Raw genomic sequence first — 19,461 nt, 5'->3', positions numbered from 1 at the left:
TATTCTGCTGCAAGCTATGAAGCAAAAGCTCCATCATAAGTCTTATGACTATACAGTTCCTGATAACAAATTAGTAAAAGAATATACAGTAATGCCCTTAAATAAGGAATGCATAGATTATACACTTCCAACAGTGTCATAAGCTATACTGACTTGCCTCGCACACCCTAAGAGTAATACGTAATTACATTTTGTTACAGTAAAGATAAGATTTTTCAAAGTCTACATTGCTAGGTGCAGAGACAGAAGTTTTAGAAAGCAAATGCAACTTCAATGCTGCAAAGAAAGATCCGGAAAGTTGAGAAGCAACTTGTAAACTCACATCTGGAACTAAAACAGTTTGATACTCTATTGTTGGTTACTTAATTTCATCCTTTTTACATGTACTCATCCAGCAGGTTTTCATGCATATCATTACACCCTGTATTTTCCGCAAGATTCAAAGTAGAGAAGTGCAGAAGGCAGCCCAGCTTTTTATGAAGACAGAACCATCGAGAATGTGCAACAATGTGTTTACAGGAGGATCTGTCCTGAGTTTGGTCGTCTCTTGGTGTTTGGAAGAGTGCAAGGGAAAGAACCAAACCATCGGTAAGTAATACAGAGAAAACTGGGGAGGTTTGGGGTTTAAAAAAACCTGCCAAAACAAACAAAACTAAAAAATGCATTCATCCCACTCAATCCAACCTGCATATTAAAACTTTTATAAAACAAAATTATTGCACAGGTTGTTACTTTAAATCATGCTAAAATGGATAGGCATAAATGTCAAACAAAGTAGTTTTCAAGTTTTCACATAATATGGGCAAATAGACGATTTATAATCTCTGAAATACTGATATACACACTACTTCAGCACTGCTAGTTTATTATACTCACAGTGTTAGAATAAAATCTACTCCAACTCCTTCCAAAATTTGTTTAAATATTTATCTCAGATGGCTCTAAGGTATTTAGGACTCAATAGGTATGAACCATACTGAGCATCACAACATTTTGCAGCTACATAGCATTAGGTGAATAGTTGAGATTTCTACAAAGTTGACGTCAACTGTAATTTTGAGTTTTCTTAGAAGCAGATTAAAAATAAAATATTTTTAAATATATGCAACACACTGATGTTACTTTATTACTACATTTGCATGAAAAAAACCCAAGTCTAATATGTGATGTACTAACTACTACCTGGACACCCTACCACTAAGCTATACAAATTGCACGATCTTACCTGCTCGTCTGGAACCTATATGATGAGTCAATGTCATAGAAGATGATCTTTGTTTTGGTATTGTCAGCAAGCTTGCACCAAAAGACCCATTTGAATGAGATCCTTGGCTGAAAATAAAACAGTAAGAATTTTTTTCTTTCCTACCTTGTCTTCCATTTTTATTTAATAAAATGCTTATAAAATGGCCAGACTGCTCAGTTACCGGTCCACTACTGTTCAAGAAAAAGAGAGTACTAGAAAGAAGTCGAATTCAAGATCAGCTAGAAAATATATTTCAGTTATATGAAATAAAAACTGCTGGATACTGGGTGAAAGCAACAGAAAACTTCATGCAGTCCTAAAATGACACAATGAGTATATTCAGACCACGTGCCATAGGTTTTACTTTCTAACATGGTATTTACTTTTCTCGAACGTTTTAACAAAGCAGGCTATTTCCTAACAGATCTGAGAACGTTTAAAAGATTGGTTACTTTGGAAATACCATGAAAATCTTATACAGGCATGGCTTGCTTTTCAAATCAATTTAGCATATTTAATTAATCATTTTATTTATTATAATTTTAAAACTAAAGCTGTTTTTGACATAAAGTCATACTGTACTTCAGTAGCTAAATTGTTAAACTCGATTGTTGAATTATGCCATCTGCTGTTCTAGGCATGAAATTGCACTCCAAAATTCCAATATATATTTCATTTAGCAAAAAAAATGTGATATGCAATTAAATATACCTGTATAGATGTACTTTAAAGTGAAAATAGTCTATATAAAACTAATCATTTCATTTCACTATGGGAAAACAGTATTAACCAAAACAGATTTAATCTTGTTTAATCAGATTTCAAACAAAGTCACATACAGAAATAATACTTTATATATCTCCCATCATTTGTTTAATTATATAAATATAAAAAATGAGTTAAAACATAAACACAGATTTATTCTTATGAAGTCTGATGCTGACATTTTAGCCAACTTCAAAAAATGTTTGGGTTGACAACTGCTACAGATTGAACTTTTCACTATTTGGACGCTTTAGCTACCATAGCTTATGTGTATTTTTTTTAAAGCATGTAAAAATGCTCCAACAGTATTTAGTGTAGGAAGACTATATATTAAGCAAGGTCACTTCATCTTGAACTAGTGTTTGAATGAGCAACCAAATCAAGAATTTCCATGCAAATAAAACAACAGCTCTCAAGAGTTGCTTTTGAGCCACTATGTGGACGGAAATGAAAAAAAAATTTGGAACATGAGATCAAATTTTGTAGCAATATTAATTTATTTTACCACTATGCAATATCTTAACTTTCTCAAATCAGCTAGAATTCAGTTGAAAGCAGTCATTGTATGTAAAAAAAAAATTTAGATTTTTTTATAAGCTTTCCTCCTGGTGAACAGTTTGCCATTTTACTCTCCCTTTTTACTATTAGCCTTAGACTACCCCGCCTTGCTTCTCTTCTAACATTCACTGGGTCCTTTATGGGGCTGAATCATCTCCCCAAGGTAGGAAAACCCATCTTTTTATTGTTATTTTTCTAACAATTTAAGGGGCTGACTCAAGAGCCACAGGTAATAGCACAAAGTGCTTTAGGAATGCAGGACCGCCTCTTTTGGCAGCAGGACCAGCTGTGCCAGTTCAGCTATTTCATCTAACCTTATCTGTAAGGTAAGCAGTCATGAGGGATTTTGAGATGATTATGTGTTAGAAGGTGAAGGCAAACCGATAAGAATGACGACTGGAAGATCCAAGGAGACCAGGACAGTGCAAGTGTTGGTAAGAATTCTGAAAGGCAGGACACAAACCACGAAAGAGCGCACACATATTCTAAGGCTGTATGCGGGTGGACGGGAGCGGGGTAGGGGAACATGACTAACTAGAAGTGCTAGTCATCAGGGTCAAGAGATAATTTAAAAGTGATGGAGTACGAGCAAGGGTTTTTTCTATATTGCTACTTTTAATCGGTAGGTAGCTTGAGGTAGGTAGCTTGAGTAGGTTCTTTGGTTGGTAGGAGCTGCAAGGAAATCCTCTGTAAACGTACGCTGCATCTGCACCAGAAGTGCTGCGCCTCAAACTGAAGTCCCATCAGTTGTAAGTTTAAAACAATTTCTCTGGTTATTTACAGTGGATGTAACCGGGGAGATTCTCTCAAACACTGATAACCAAATCAGCATGAAAATACAGTCTTTAAGCTACTACTACTGCTACTACTAGCATCTTCAATTATATTTCATACACAAACAACAATTAAGTTTTACTAGGTAAAAACCTGAAGAGCTTATTTTGTTCAAGGGGAAAAAGACACTGACAAGGGCCAAATCATTTAAATGGTTCACTTTAAATATAATATTGATAAATAAATTCTTGGACATGTATATATGAACTTTCATCCACTACTAGTAATTATCAGTTATCAGCATAACTCATATTTTCTTTACAAAAATGCATCCATTATACTTTTTTTATGATCTATGTAAAACTATTAAAGTCTTAAGAGATACCGAGTACTAAAAAAATAGTAAAACCACACACATTTTTATGGATTTAAGCTGTAACAAAATTTCAACCATCTGTGTACTTTTCTTACAAGATACTGAGCAAAGCCATACATATTTACACATTTAAATAAAACTAAATGTGTAAAGTTTCACTCATATACACATTAAATAAAAAGGAAAAAAAATGTACATTTATTTTAATCCTAATTCAAAACGTAATCTTAATTCTGGAAGTAAGAGATTTACTTGCACCATATTGACTAACAAGTAGAGAAGAGATGACTTTCTTAATCCACCTTACTGCTTGCTTGATGACCATAGGAATAATAAATGTTGCAATACCTACAACAGTGTCTACCAAATGGAAGAAAGTTATACCATCTTTTTAATTAGAAAACAAACTTTTGTGTACATGGAAGTTAGAAAGTGATACATATTTTAAGTAAAAAGGAGAAGGAGGAAGTCAGTAAAGGTTTAGAGGTTAAACAACTTTGTTTTGCAATCATTGTGTATGTTGGACTTTTTTTTTTTTCATTTCCTACTAAAACTGATATGTGGGCCTACTTATTATAACAGAGCATGCCATTCAACCTCAGAATGACCTGATTTCTATTTGAAATCAGAGTTACAAAGCATATAATTAACTTGAAACATTTTTCAGTTTATGCTGGCAGAATTTGGAGACTTAATTCACAAGATTTTACATTAAATACTTCCACTGCCAAGTTCTAACTTTACAGACACGAACATTTTAGAAAGGCTACATTTATTATTGCCCTTAAAATGTGGTTAAGTGCTTACCTGGATGTGCTATATTCCTGATGAGATCTCTTGCTGTTACTCCGCTCCCATCTAGATGATGTTGATTCTATAGGTGGAATGCCAGAAACTCCTGAAGTTCGTCTCAGCTGTGATGTTGGCAGGCTATTCCTGCTATTTAATCCCTATTGAGTAATTTAACCATGGTTAAAATCTATATAATTAAAAACAGATATTAAAATTTTATTTATTGTTTGTGAAGACTATTTATTGTTAATTTTTTATAGTGAAACAGTAAGTATGGTATCTTACATTCACTCTTATTGCTCAAGAAAATTAAAAACATGCAATCAAATTCTTTTTCTTACTAGGAATAATTATTTTTCATACCTCTTTTTTTTTTTCCCCAAAAATTAAAATATGTAAAGATAATTGCACTCTGAAATCCATGTGGTCCAACAATTACTCTTCAGAGCTTTTAAAAACTGAGATCTTCTAGAGATAGTCAGTTGCTGTAAGATTACAGATTCTTTTTCTACTCCTCCCTATCATACGACTACACAGTCAGCTCTCTGCTCTCAGGATAGCCTGAGATTTCGGTAACTCCGATGCTAAATATTGACAGTGTGAGTATTGTGGAACTCGTGGAAAGGGGTGACGCACGGAGTCGGAGTCTGTCTGGTCCGTCAAGGCTCCCTCTCTGCAACCATACCTGCCCCACAGCACCCGGGAGGCTTCCCAGGCACCTCACCCCTTCCAGCCTGGAAGCCGTTAGCCCAAATGCCGGGAATCGACACTGTAGTTGAACACAAAGCCCTCTGCAAAGCAGGGCAAAGGCACTCAAACAGTCCTGTATGGAAATGACTCAGAACTTATTAGCTCTGCCTTACTGAAATACCCCCAGAAAAGTACATCCATGTCTAAATAGCAACTAGGAGAACCTAACTAATAGAAAGGAGAGGATCACTGAACTGAAACTGCAAAGCCAGCTCTGGCATATCTGCATCCATTGCACAGTTAACCTATATATTGTATTTTAAACAAATTAATAAAAAAAATATATGTGTGTCTCTCACTGCATTCAGTCCACAATCCACTTACTACCTCATCCCTAGATTTGGCCATTCAATGGGGGGAGGAGGGGTGAGATTCTTCTGCATAATATAGATGTGTGTAATCAGACCTTGAAAAGTAAAAAAGATGCCAAGAAAAAATGTTTAAAACAAAAAATCCAAAGCAATATTTGCAGTATTGAGTAAGGTCTGCAGGGTCATGTGTAAGGACAGGTGACCCTTGGATACTACCACTTCAAAAGTCTGGCAGATATAATGACTTTAAAATTTTAAGCTTCGTCAGGTGGTCAAAGATCATACTTAACTCACAAAGCTATTACATATTTTAAAAAAATGAAAGTGTTGACACAAAAGAGTACAGTCTCTTACCCTGAAAAGTCAGACTGCATTGAGCCCTTGATATGGGATGTACCTTGACTCTGTTTGTTTTGCTGCAAAGCTGTAGTCACAGCCAGAAAGGTGGAATTGGATGGGAATAAGACCACCATATCGCCCACAGAATAAGACCACCACATCGCCCACAGAAACACGCAGCAGCCCTCAACCAGTCCTACCAGAAAGAGAACTGGAGGAGTATATTCTGTGTGCTATCATACAACGGTAGATTCAGGCTCGAAGGGACTTGTATGTCAGCGGACCACATCAATCTAACCTGCATGCTGTCTACGTGGGGAACACAGCTGAAAATCCCCGATATTGGAGGAGGAAGGTTCACTCTCTGAAACAAGAGCATGTTAGCACAATATGGAAAGATGGCCCCAGCACCTGCACTTACTTTTTCTTCTTTTTGGCTACTCTAAGAATAAGGGAACACCAGGGATATGACAAATCTCCAGAACTTTCTCCTACGACATAAAGAAGCAGAGAATAAACAAAACAAGGGTAGCAAAGGACTAAGGAACTCCAGATCACTCTATGCTAGCAAAGTTACTGGTAAAAAGTTGCTCTGGAAACAAAATTTAGACTGTCAGAAATCAAAGCTATTATGAGCAGATCCTCCTGGAAACTCCGCTAAGGCACACAGAAAGTAAGGAGGTGATTGGTGACGGCCTTACACTAAGAGTAAATTGTGCCTGACAAATTTGGTGGCCTTCTACGACAGGGTTACAGCATTGATGGATAAGGGAAGAGCAACTGACATCATCTACCTGGACTTGTACAAAGCATTTGACACTGTCCCACATGACATCCTGGTCTCTAAATTGGAGAGACATGGATTTGACGAATGGACCACTCTGCGGGCAAAGAATTGGCAGGATGGCTGCACTCAGAGTTGTGGTCAATAGCTCAATGTCCAAGTGGCAACCAGTGATGGCGCTGTTTAACATCTTTATCAGCAACATGGACAGTGGGATTGAGCGCACCCTCAACAAGTTGCCAATGACACCAAGCTGTATGGAGCAGCTGACACACTGGAGGGAAGGGATACCATCCAGAGGGACCTGGACAGGCTTGAGAGGTAGGCTTATGTGAACCTCATGAAGTTCAACATGGCCAAGTGCAAGGTCCTGCACGTGGGCCACAGCAATCCCAAGTGCAAATACAGGCTGGGTGGAGAATGGATTGAGCACAGCCCTGGGCTGCATCAAAAGAAGCGTGGCCAGCAGTCAAGCCCCTCTACTCTGCTCTCATGGGATCCCACGTGGAGTACCACATCCAGCTCTGTGGCCCCCAACATAAGAAGGACATGGACCTGTTGCATTGAGTCCAGAGGAGGATGCTGAGAGGGCTGGAGCATCTCTCCTATGAAGACAGGCTGAGAGAGTTGGGGTTGTTCAGCCCGGAGAAAAGGCGGCTCTGGGGAGACCTTATAATAGCCTTCCAGCCAAAGGAAGACCCCTTGTTTGGGGAGGGACTCCTTATATGTTTTTATAGGTGTACTGATAGGACAAGGGGTAACAGTTTTGAACTGAAAGAGGGTAGATTTGGATTGGGTATCAGGAAGAAATTCTTTACTGTGAGGGTGGTGAGGCACTGGAACAGGTTGCCCAGAGAAGTTGTGGATGCCCCATCCCCCTGGAAGTGTTCAAGGCCAGGCTGGATGGGGCTTTGAGCAACCTGGTCTAGTGGGAGGTGTCCCTGCCCATAGCAGGAGGGTTGGAACTAGATGATCTTTAAGGTCCTTTCCAACCCAAACCATTCTGTGATTCTATGAAAAAACTTTCAGTTACCAGCAATAACAAGGCCAGGAGACAAGGGATGTGGATACTCAAGTGCTTGCCTAGACAACTTTTTCTTGTCTAAAGTGTGAGAATTGTTAAAATCATGATCGTTGATAACACGAGAAATCCACCAAGCTGGCAAGCAGTCTACTGTCATACACTAGGAAATCTGGGGACAGTTCTGTCATGATGGAAGTGAAAAGTCTTTCTATTGCAGAGCGGCCCCAAGATGTTTTTTGTCTAACTAAGATTTCTTTTTCTTTTTCAGGAATTTAAAGAGACTGATCAGTGAATAGCACCAAATGGGCAGTTTACACTTTCCAAGTTGTTGACTACCCAAAAACTCAAGAGTGAAGAGTTAGTATGAGATAACCAGTTATTGCTAGCCAGACATGTGAAGCTCAGTTTCAGTTTCTTTCTTGTACATAATCCTCAGCAAAGAAACAACTTGTTTGAAATATGGAGGAGACCTTTTCTATTCCAAGGCAGGGAAAGAGAGAATGGGAACCTTTCAATATAGTCTGAAAGGTCCCATTTTGAAGAAATACTATCTTATGATTTTCTGTGGTGTGTCATAATCTGCAGCTTGTGCTGACTCACCTGGCTTTTGACAGAAAGAGAAATCTTTTTCTTTCTTGCAGTAACATACATAGGGGTAGATCTTTTGGCTTACCTCTAAACATATACCAAAGTAAAGCATTCATTGAATAATAGTGACAAGCACTATTTCATCCACCAGGTAAATTAATATGCAGAAAAAAACCCCAAACTTAAAGGAAGTCACTTTTAGGAAAGAGGAAAAGAGAATAGCTGTGAAAAAACCATAACCTTTCAATCTCACATAATCTTTATAACCAGTCTCGAGCAGTGAACAATTTCATTTCAAACAATTCCGACTAGCTATATAAAAATTTTAAAAATCGTATGTTATATTTTCATATTCACATAAATTATATGGGTATACCAAGCCTTAGCAGTTTTCAAAAAAATCCACAAAGAAAAACATATGCTGAATGATTATGTTCTCTACCTAACTGATTTCTGCAGATATCCATGTGAAATTCCAAAGAATTTCATACTGCCATGATCCTGCAGTATCCTGATGGTTCCCAACAGACATTTCACAGCCTGAATCTGGCTCAAGGCAGTTTATCTGGCTCCAAAATACTAAGCCAACAAGTTGATCAATTTGGGCCACGCTGTCCACTGCCTGGATATGGAAGCAACTACAGGGCAAGGACATCCCACACCAGCCTCCACAATAAACAGCTTCAAGGTGTCAATACCAGGCTACCTTAGAATTAATAACTCTGGTGCACTATGGATGAATTTCTATATTTGAATGTTTTTCCACAACATTCCTTAACATGTCATAGAGTAACTACATTCTTGCTTTCACTTATTTACCCTAGATAATGGAGAAGTGACAGTAGATTTACACACTGGTCCCATAACATTATGTGCTGCACAGAAAGACGAGATATTTTTCCTTTTACGTGGTTGATTTGCTTCTGTTTGATGGCTAGTTTGATGTTCACAAGAGTAAATTTCTTCAGGAAAAGAGGTCATTGAAAAAGCCACACTAACCGCAATTGTCATGCTAAGAACGTGGGAGAATCAAGAACAGCCCTCCTTGTGCCATATGATGAGAATAACACATTTTCATTTTATATTTGCTTTCAGTTTTCCTAATCCTGTGTTTATTTCAAGGAATCATGCGTTCAGAGTGCAGGCCAGTGCTTTTACCTGTCTATCAACCTCTTGAATTTGCATTTTGGTGCCTATCTACATATCACTCAATGTGTTTTCACAGCTGCTCTCTTTTGACCTTAAACATAGTTCAGAGGAACTCAAGTAAAGAAGCTACTATCCATACAGTAAGTATCATTCTTTCCAGATGAATTTTCCTTGACAGTTTTTCTTTTTAAATTGCAACACAAACATAAATGAAAATCATTGATTTGACCTTGAGCAACTTTCGATCTCCTTTTTCAGCAGGATCCTCTATTTCAGGACAGGGGAAGAAACCAGGAAATGGAGTGAATGGACTAGCCTTTGGCCTGCATGTGCCTGGGAAAGCACCAATCAAACTATTAATGCTTCGAAGGGAAGAAATCACTTGTGGTGGAAGGGATGGGTCAGTCAGGAGGTCTGTTAGCATGCTCCGAGCCTCATTTAGTACTGAAAGATCAACTCCGTTTCCACTGCCAGCATTCTAGAACAGATGGAAATGATGCAAACTATTAACATGTCAAAACATTTCACAGCATTCTAAGTTTTAAATAAGCACTTTATCCATTGCAAATTTAATAAATAAATAAATAAATTATTGCAATGTATTTTTCTTTTAAAGAAAATATATGCACATAGACATATTCAGACACCAAGTTTTGCAGGGTTTTTTCACACAATAAAAAAAATATTTCAGAATTCAACATTAGCTTTCAGCAGACATTGCTGGGGAATCACATCCTAACCTTATGCTAATAAGTATTTTCAAAAAGCCACTCCCACCTTAGTTGGTGGGAGCTAGAGCTAGAATTTACTAGGACAACTTAGGTAAATAAAACATCAACAGGAAAATGGAAATCTGATAGTTTACAGCAAACTCCTTATTCAATCACATTTCACAAAAGAATAATTAGATTCATAATACACTGACCTGATAATAGGGTTTGTACCATTGCTTCAAATCCCAATCCCAAAGTATCATCTGTAAAGAAAAAAAAAAGGAAAAAAAGAAGAGTAATAAGTGATATGTTAATGCTGAAAAACAACAATTGAATAAATCTTGATTATGTGATGTAATATAAAATGCTTCTCCATCCATGTATACGTAACTTAGGCCATTTTCTCAGTTAACGTTACCCCAGTAAACGTGATAAAGAAGATTTTGAAGAAATTGCATGCAACAGAATTATCTTGATGACAGAATAATTATATGGCCCTATTTCAATATTTCTGAACTGTTTATAAATCATTTAACGTACACTAAGTTAGGTAGTGAAAGTGCTTTCCTGCTATACATCTCAACTTACTTATAAAAGATCTATCCTGAAACTTCCAATATATTTTATAATCTTTTCTTTCCAGAACTGTTCAAACAGTAGCAATTTTGTAAATATAGTGCAAAAAGCACTACATTAAGATCATTTATTTTTTAAAAGGCAAAAAGCTCCCCACTATCTCAGGTTAAAAACTGATAATTTTAAAAGCATCTTCTTGCAGAAGGCTTTGTTAGTTTTTCCTTGAATATGGTTACAAATCTACGTGTTCTGAATAACTTCACAAAACCCACCAAACCCACAAAAGAACGTCAGCAACAAAATCTGAAGATACTATCAGCTTCAAGTACGTCAACAGCACTCATTTAATTTTTCTTCTATACTGACAAAAAAAAAACCGACGACACACAAGAAATGAAATTCAGATGTCTGTTTTGTTTCAAAAGTATTCAGTCCTTGCGGCTTCTTGACACGTTCTAATTATTCTCTGATAAATGAATTCATTTGCACAACATGCATGCACAAATTAAACAAATATAAAGATAAACCATTTTTTCCTTCTTTTCTGTAGCTACAGAGCACAAATAAAGTGCCAATACCCAAATACTACCTGGTAGTTCATATTCTGCAGTCCTGTAAGTTTTTCTAGTTATTTTTATAGGTGAGAACTATGTTTGGTTTCGTTCCTCTAAGACTAACAGCTCTTTCACGGTGAAAACACTACGTTCCAGGCTGGCACTTGTCCAGCAGAAGGTGCAGAAAGTGTCCATAAAGAAACACAGGCTGATGTGTCAGCAGTACCCAGGCAAGGGAAGCACTTAAAGGCTCTTTTTCTCTTCTGATATCTTCATAGAGATACCTTTAAACCATGTTTAAAGTTAATAGTTATGACATCCATTTGCTATGAAAAGTGAAGAGGTCTATTATTAAGCATGTGCTTAAACTGGAAGTAAGTTATGCTATATCAGAAAGTCACATTGTGTAAAGCAAGCGAGTGGATCTAAATCAAGAGCTAAGAATTTAAGAATTTGAGGGTTTTGGTTTTTTAAGTAATTAATCTAGCTACCATCTCCTCATTAATTTTTATTTATTTTTTTTTTTCAAAAAAACCCCAAACCCTAAGTATAGGAGATGACTCTTAGCCTGTCAGTGACAGGCATTAAGATAATGACCAACATTATCTGGCCATAACCATTCTGTGTGATACATTTGGTTTTTTTGTTTTTAGCATGATCATTGTAAAGACGAAGGGGTTTTTCTTCCAAACTAGAATGAGTTGTCCATCTGGGCAGGTTGGGTGTTCTTGTTTTTCTTTATTCTTAGGTTTCTCTTTCCACATCAATTTTTCTTTTTTTTTTTCTTTTTTTTTTTTTTTTTTTTTTTTACTGTATATATCAAACATAGGTAAATCTTTTGGCTTCATTCTGTCCTCCTAAACTCAGACATAGAGACTACATTAATCTGCTTCATTGACTTTTGACTCAACCAGCTACAAAGATCAGATATCCACATGAGTTTTGTTAGTTGTATTAGCAACCTTTGATACTAATGGTCCACAAAGTTGCGTCAGCTTGCTTGCAATCTTGCAACCTCCATTGGCAGGCACAAAAGAGGTTTCCCTCCCCCCAGCTCTTCTAATATTTTATTTTTCTTTTAAATATGAGGTATGTAAGCTAACTTTATTTATTTGTCATAAATGAGATCTTAATGAAATACCTGTGTTCTTGCCAACTTCAGAACATTTCTGTACCAAACCTTTAACTGCGACTACTTTTACTGATGCAACCTCCTTTAACCCATTGGGAGCTTTTGAGTACATCTCTGTACACACACGTGCGCTCACATAAGCTATACTGTTATAATTTTGGGGGTCAATCTATATGACTAAAAAAGTTCAAAACCTTGCTTTTGGCTTTAGCCCTGCTATAGTAAAAAAATAGGCTCAAAGTTGCAGAGGCAGAAAATATTCAATGGAAAGTGTTACCGCTATGCCTTGTGTCCCATACTCACCTAGTATACACAAGGTAAAACAATACGCACAGCTCATGCAAAATCTACTTCCAATGCAAATAACGGTTTGATATTTTAAATGGCAGGGCACCATGTCATACACAATTGTATTTAATCACAGCTCGGATTCATGATAGAAAACTTTCTATTGTCATTTAAACCAGAAGATTCAAGCTTCTCCACTGATACCGATTTTACAGCAAAGAAACTAAACCAGTTTTGAAATAAACAGAACTCCAGTTTACCTGTATGCTGCCAACAGATCATTTTTTTTTAATTCACTATACATCACCATTAATTAGAAGTCATACTTCCTGAGAGAAGACAGGTGTAGTATATTAACACAGCTAGCAGGCTATCACAGCCTATTTTGTAAAATTTTCAGGGCTCACTCCATGTGCCACACGTTGAGGTAATTAAAATGAGATGGTGAAAAATTTAGGCACAAAGTAGCACTCTCTTCTACTAAGCACAATGGAAAAAATGCAGGTCACTATACAATGAATGTTTTTCTATAGTAAATACAACTTGGTACATCTCTATACTAATAAAATATTTTTTTCTTTACAGGTTAAAAATGAAGGGGGGTCATTACCTTGTCTTAGATGCTTACAACACACCACAAGGTGGCACTCAAATCCAGTAAGCCTCCCTCACAAAAACGAGTTCGGGAGAAAGGAACGGAAACCGGCAGCATATTCCTTAACAGAACTTCTGCAGAATTTGAATGGTCTGAGGGACAAGGGGGGGGTGACAGCTTTAAAGGCTGACGGCTGATAAATTCTGCTTCTTTACAAAAACGCCTCTGCTTAAAGAAGAATTTACTCCTTACCATTCTATCCAGAAACTAACTGTAAGGAAACCGTACTTTGTTTCTCACTACTTACCAGACTTAGTTTAATTAGCCTAACTCCATGCCTTGCAAGTTAAATCTGGAATACTAAAAAAGCAGCATTTTTTGCATTAGTTTTGTTGAGAGTTTGGCAGTCAAAGCTTTAATTAATTACTGTGGATCATAACAAAAGAAACAAAGTATTCCCAGAGTTGCATTCATCTAACAACAGGAATAAAAAGGATATAGTTTATTTTGACTTAAAGTGAACAGACCAACAGACCTTAAAATAGGTTTTAGGCAGAGCAATTTTTGATTTTGCAACCGTAAGACTTGTTGCAGAAAGATCTGTACTCTGTAATACTAAGATTTTGTAATCCATTGCACATAACGTTCTTCCTCACCTCCTCCAACAAGAAACACCTGATCTAGGAGGGATTTAAGTCATAAATGTTCCAAGCTACATCTTAAACCTCCACTTAGCAAGTCACACGCTATAGCGTTTGAGCATCCATTGCCAGTGACAACATCACAGCAATCACACATCTGGGAGGCCCTCTGAAAATAAAACTGCAGTGGGCTCTGATATTGCAGATGAACTTCTGAAAGGTGAGAAATGTATACCCTCCCTTCATAAATATGTATACCAAATTACCAGTCAGCTTGGAGGAGAAGTTCTCGTATCAGCCTGACTCTAACCCCAGAGTCTCCCAGTCCATCCACAGAGCAATGATCACACTTTCCTGGTTTTATATAATTGCCTGTCAAGCTGATCAGGGTTTTGAAGGACAGTTAATGAAAGACAAAACAAAACCCCACAAAGTACTACGCCTTGTTCTTTAACAGTCAAGGACTGTATTATATTTGACTATAATAATTGAATCTATTTAGCCTATGAAATAATTTTCAACACAGTTAAAAGAAGACAAGCCAGCTTACAAAACCCCTTTAGCTACAAGTGACCTTTTCCAATTTTGCCACCATCAACTAGTGACGGTTTTAGGTCAAACTGAAACATGCCACTCAAAACAGGCTAAAAGCATCAACAGAGGGAATTTACATCACTGGAAATACATTTATTTTAAGGCTAAAAAGTTGTTAAAGCTCAACAAATTATCCACAGTATTGCTATTCTGAAGAATGAACACTATATTCAGTTCTATGGATGTCTAGTCAAATTGAAGGAGATTTTAAACACATATAATTTACTGGAAATATGCAGGAAAATTGACAATAGGCATCAGGTATTACACTTTGTTTATATTTTCTCAAACAATGAAAACAGTATTTCCATATACTCCAGGGGAATTGCCATGCAATTTGAACAGAAGAATTTTAGAATCAACTTATCTGACACTATTTGTAAGCCATCTATTCACGGGGGGGGGGGGGGGGGGGGGGGGAAGGGGAAAAAAAAAAAAAAAGAAAAAAAGAAAAGAGATGAAGGCCCTGATTGTTGAATATCAACCCAAGAATTACCAAACCTTAGGGATGGCACTTTTGCAAAGCACATGTTGTTAGCAACATCAGAAACATTTGTTTAAAAAAGTACACAAAGTAACAGTCTTCCCTAACACAGCTTATAGTTCAAACAGCAACAGGAACAAACAATATTAATTTTTACAAAGAAAAAGGGAAAAAAAGTGCTCCTCTGAGAAGCTTATAGTCTAAATAACCTGAAAATAGATGAGAAATGGGAGAAGACAGTCAGTGAAAACCAACAGAGCTTTAGGGGTTTTTTTGTTTGCTTTTAATGATTTTTCTATATAGAAAGTTATCTTTCCTATCACTGCGCAGCCAGTGTTTCCAGGGCCTGTAACAGATGTGTCTTTCAGAACCAAGTTGATGCCGCGGAGGGTGGAGTTCTTTTGGATCTTCTCTGCGTGAATGCCACAGCTCCATTTGACTGAAGTCATGCTCGAGGAGTACTTTAAACTTCTAAAGGTTTAAGTGCAATAAAAGCCTATGAGTTTTGCTTTTCTCATGTTATAAACCACTAAAATTACTATAAAAGTACACTAAGCATTTTTAAACAGTTTCTTAAAAAAACTTTTAATGCTCAGCTCAAGCTGTATTTGGCTGGATAACAGTGTAATGCTATTTTCAGAATAATTTAACTTATAAAATACAAAATGATATCATCTCAGCTACTCAACAATTACTTGTGCTTGTGCAAAGTTATACTAAGGACAATATTTATACTTAGGCAGAGATCTGAAATACACTGTTATAAAAAAAAAATATGTTTCAGAGCTTAGAAATCTAAAAATCAATTTTAAAACTAGAATATAACTAATACATACACTGCATACCCTCAGCTGAAATGTGCAAACCGTCTAAGGCTAGGCACAATGTTAAGATCTGTAACATTGCTGTTTGATTTCCTAAACTAGGTAAGTGGGAAGTTTTAGTTTCAATGACGGTACTATTCAGGAGATTCAGGGCGTGCTTTAATGCTTGTTAAGAAAAGAAAACTTGTCCTACTTGACGCCACCCATTCACATTACATGCTCCAAAATTTTAATGGAGAAAAAATGAGTACAAAAATGAGTTTCTACTTCTTACTGAGTCTTTCATTGATCAAATATAAAAGATTCCTAGTTGCTAGTAGCATCTGTTTGACACCACTAGGCATTAGCTCCGTAAATAAGTATTTCCATAGCAACCAAGCATAGAATTAACTAAACAATGAAGCCAACACCATAGCAACTTGATTCAGAAATCAACTCTGTAAAAAATCACCTCATTCAAAAGCAAAATTCTACAACTAGATGAGAAACTAATTTATTGTAAAATATGAAAAAGCTTAAAGCTTACATTACATATCCATTTCTTTTCGTGACTGCTTTTCAAACAAGACTGATACTAGACCCATTGCTTTTATTTTTAAATTAGTCTTTTGTAACAGCTTACAATCAATTAGCTTTTTAAACTCATGTAATTTAATGATACAAAGCCAAACACAGCAGTATACAACCTACAAGTCTTGTTTTATTTATTTATTTATTAGGATTTTTTTCTCCCTGTGTGGAAAAGGTAGATTTTGAAAAACAGTATGTTATTAAGTTGTATTCAGTATGAGTCTAAAGGTGATGCAACCAAAGAATGACTCTGTCAAAGCAGAGGCAGCATTATTTAGATAACACAGACAACATTCTGTTGTGAAATCTTTCAGGCCAAAACAACAGCCACTTGAGTAGATTATTATAATCAAGACAAAATACAGCACTTGGAAAAGCATTCAATATGATACTTAAGGCATTTAGAGTCATGACGATGCTTCTCCATCCACTAAACCTTCCCATGAAAGTAAATGGGACAGGAAAAAATTAGGATGTTTTTGGAATCCTAATACTTATCGGTTCCTGACTCTATACAATTTATTTATCCAAGGTTGTAAAACGGCTAATAGGTTGTGAAGTCTGCAGATAGCCACGATCTTTAAACAGAAATTGAGTGTGCTTTCATGGTTCTCAGGTTTGGATACATGTACTGAAGGAAAGAGTCATATCCCCTCTCCTAGACTCTGTCATTGACTCCACTGAACTCTTTCATAAAAGACATTATCTTCACTTTTTTAATAAATCTAAAATCTTCCTTCAATGGAAAGATACTTGCTTCTCCTTAATTGCTTTAGTAAATACTATTGTATTCATTGAATAGTGCCTGCAACCTACTTGGCTGAACACATAAGAACAACACTGAAACATACAGGTGTCTGGCCATAACATTTTCACTAGACTCCACAATACTATGATTTTCCCTGCAAATACAAATCTTCGACAAAAGCTGCACCTAACTAAACTTTAACAAGTCACTTTAGAGCCTTCACGTCTCTAGTTACTGTATTCAGTAACTTTGTCCTCAGCACAGATACAAAACGAGAGCAAAAATGCTCCACTGTTATGCTGAAGTTTCAAATAAGCCTTCAGCAGGTTTATTCTTAAAGTTTATATTACACCCTACAAGTGGAAAAATATTTTTTTGTTTGCTTGGGTTTTTGTTTCTTTTTATGTGTTTGTTTTTAAAAAGATATGCTACTTCTGCTTTTGTAACAAGGAGTATCAGAAGGTCAGCTTCTACTTTGTCTGCTGTAGAAAGTTTTCAGTTTTCTTATTGCCTGTTATGTTTGCTCCAATCTTCCTTTTAATATGTTTTAAGATCTTCAAATGTTTCAAAAAAGGTTTTAAAAGGTGTTTTGTCTATCAAGGGAAAGTAGGGTGTTTTTTTTCTTCTTATGTAGGTAATGAAAAAAACTGGCTAAAACCACACTTAGGTCATTTCCTGTTCCTTCTAGGTTTTGTCAGACTTGCACGTCAGAGTAAAGGCCAACCAGTAATTTATGGCAACTGGGGGAGGGAGGGCAGAGGGAAAAAGCCTGCTATGTGCAGATCCTTTAATTGCCCATTATAAGCATTTTCCTTTTGAGCATGTGGTTCTAATCACCATCAAAGAAAAGAAATAGCGCTAGGTGGATTACTGCTCTGATCCGGTACAGTTGCTTCGGTGTTCTGGCATTCTGTACTTCTTTTACTGTCATCCAAAACCTAACCCCCTTTTTTAACGTTATGTTTATTTTACAAAAAGCAAAATCTAGAAATTGCTCCCAAAACATCCTTTTCACATTTACCTATTGGCATTATCTTACAATTATACATAGTAAAGGCCTTTACTGCTGTGTTGACACACTGTTACTGTATCCTGTTGGAACAGACGAGGAGAGTAACCTTAAATTTTATCTTTCTGCAATAGAAGGATGTGCACAAATTTATGCTGAAGCATTTTACTGTATGCTGATATATTCTTAATGCAGTAACTAAAAACACTTCCTAGAGATTTCCCCCTCTATTGACTTAAATTTTTTTATCAAGTGGGTTTTTTTCCACCTATTACACTAGAGTTATAGGAATGAATCTCTGATATTTTTATTTTCAGCAAACAAAGAGAAACTATTTCATATGACCACAAGTTGGGGTTTTTTTCAGCACTGAGCTAAAGAAAAGGAGATACCGAATTTTTCACAAAGATTTTTATCACAACTTTCTCTTTAAAATCTCATAAAAACACGTTTCTCCTCTCTCCCCAAGTTGCTCTCTAAAACAAGCAGCATAAAATTAAGCTGTACAACTCTCTCAGCCAAAAATTAACGTGAATGTGAGAACGGTTCCCATCAAATGAATTAGACCAAATGATCACCTAGTCCAGTATCTTGCCACTGACAACAGCAGCTACCTCAAGATAAGAATATTCTTAAGTAAGCAGTGCTAATTCTCAGAATATTCTTTCAGCCTCAGCAACACAGCTCAAGGAGCCTTACGTTGTATGCCTTTGTATATTACAAAGGTCAATAGATTTTTCACCTTTGCATTTCTCTTGATCATCTTTTCAGAATCCACAGTAAGGTGGATAGATAACTGGCTGAAAGACAGAGCTCAGAGGGTTGTGATTAGGGGCACAGGGTCTAGTTGGAGGTCAGTGACGAGTGGTGACCCAGGGGTCAGTACTGGGTCCAGTCCTCTTCAATATATTCATCAATGACCTGGATGAGGGGATAGAGTGCACCCTCAGCGAGTTTGCTGATGACACAAAGCTTTGGGGGGTGGCTGACACACCGGAAGGCTGTGTGGCCTTACAGGGAGACCTGGACAGGTTGGAGATCTGGACAAAGAGGAACCTTATGAAATTCAATAAGGGCAAGTGTAGGGTGATGCACCTGGGGAGGAATAACCCCATGCACCAGTACAGGCTGGGGGCTGACCTGCTGGAGAGCAGCTCGGTGGAAAGAGACCTGGGAGTCCTGGTGGACAACAGGATGACCATGAGCCAGCAATGTGCCCTTGTGGCCAAAAAGGCCAACGGCATCCTGGGGTGCATCAAGAAGAGTGTGGCCAGCAG

The 19,461-nt window shown here is 36.9% G+C and overlaps 1 protein-coding gene across 2 annotated transcripts in view; it reads right to left on the bottom strand.

Moving 5' to 3' along the window:
• The window catches only part of PDE3B (phosphodiesterase 3B), a 100,518-nt gene that overhangs the window by 18,686 nt on the left and 62,371 nt on the right, over positions 1-19,461 (bottom strand). For both annotated transcript variants that reach the window (XR_010070631.1, XM_063331340.1), the window contains exons 2-5: positions 10,382-10,432; positions 9,686-9,934; positions 4,527-4,669; positions 1,226-1,332 (exon numbers count right to left, since the gene is read on the bottom strand). Coding sequence is in view for 1 of the 2 variants with exons in the window: in XM_063331340.1 (XP_063187410.1) it covers positions 1,226-1,332; positions 4,527-4,669; positions 9,686-9,934; positions 10,382-10,432 (550 nt within the window). In the remaining variant the exon portion in view is untranslated. The remainder of the gene's footprint in view (positions 1-1,225; positions 1,333-4,526; positions 4,670-9,685; positions 9,935-10,381; positions 10,433-19,461) is intronic.

Source organism: Chroicocephalus ridibundus, chromosome 4, assembly GCF_963924245.1.
Source record: "Chroicocephalus ridibundus chromosome 4, bChrRid1.1, whole genome shotgun sequence".
NCBI lineage: Eukaryota > Metazoa > Chordata > Aves > Charadriiformes > Laridae > Chroicocephalus > Chroicocephalus ridibundus.
The sequence above is the reverse complement of the archived record's forward strand: the minus strand, read 5'-3'. Positions and strand labels throughout refer to the sequence as shown.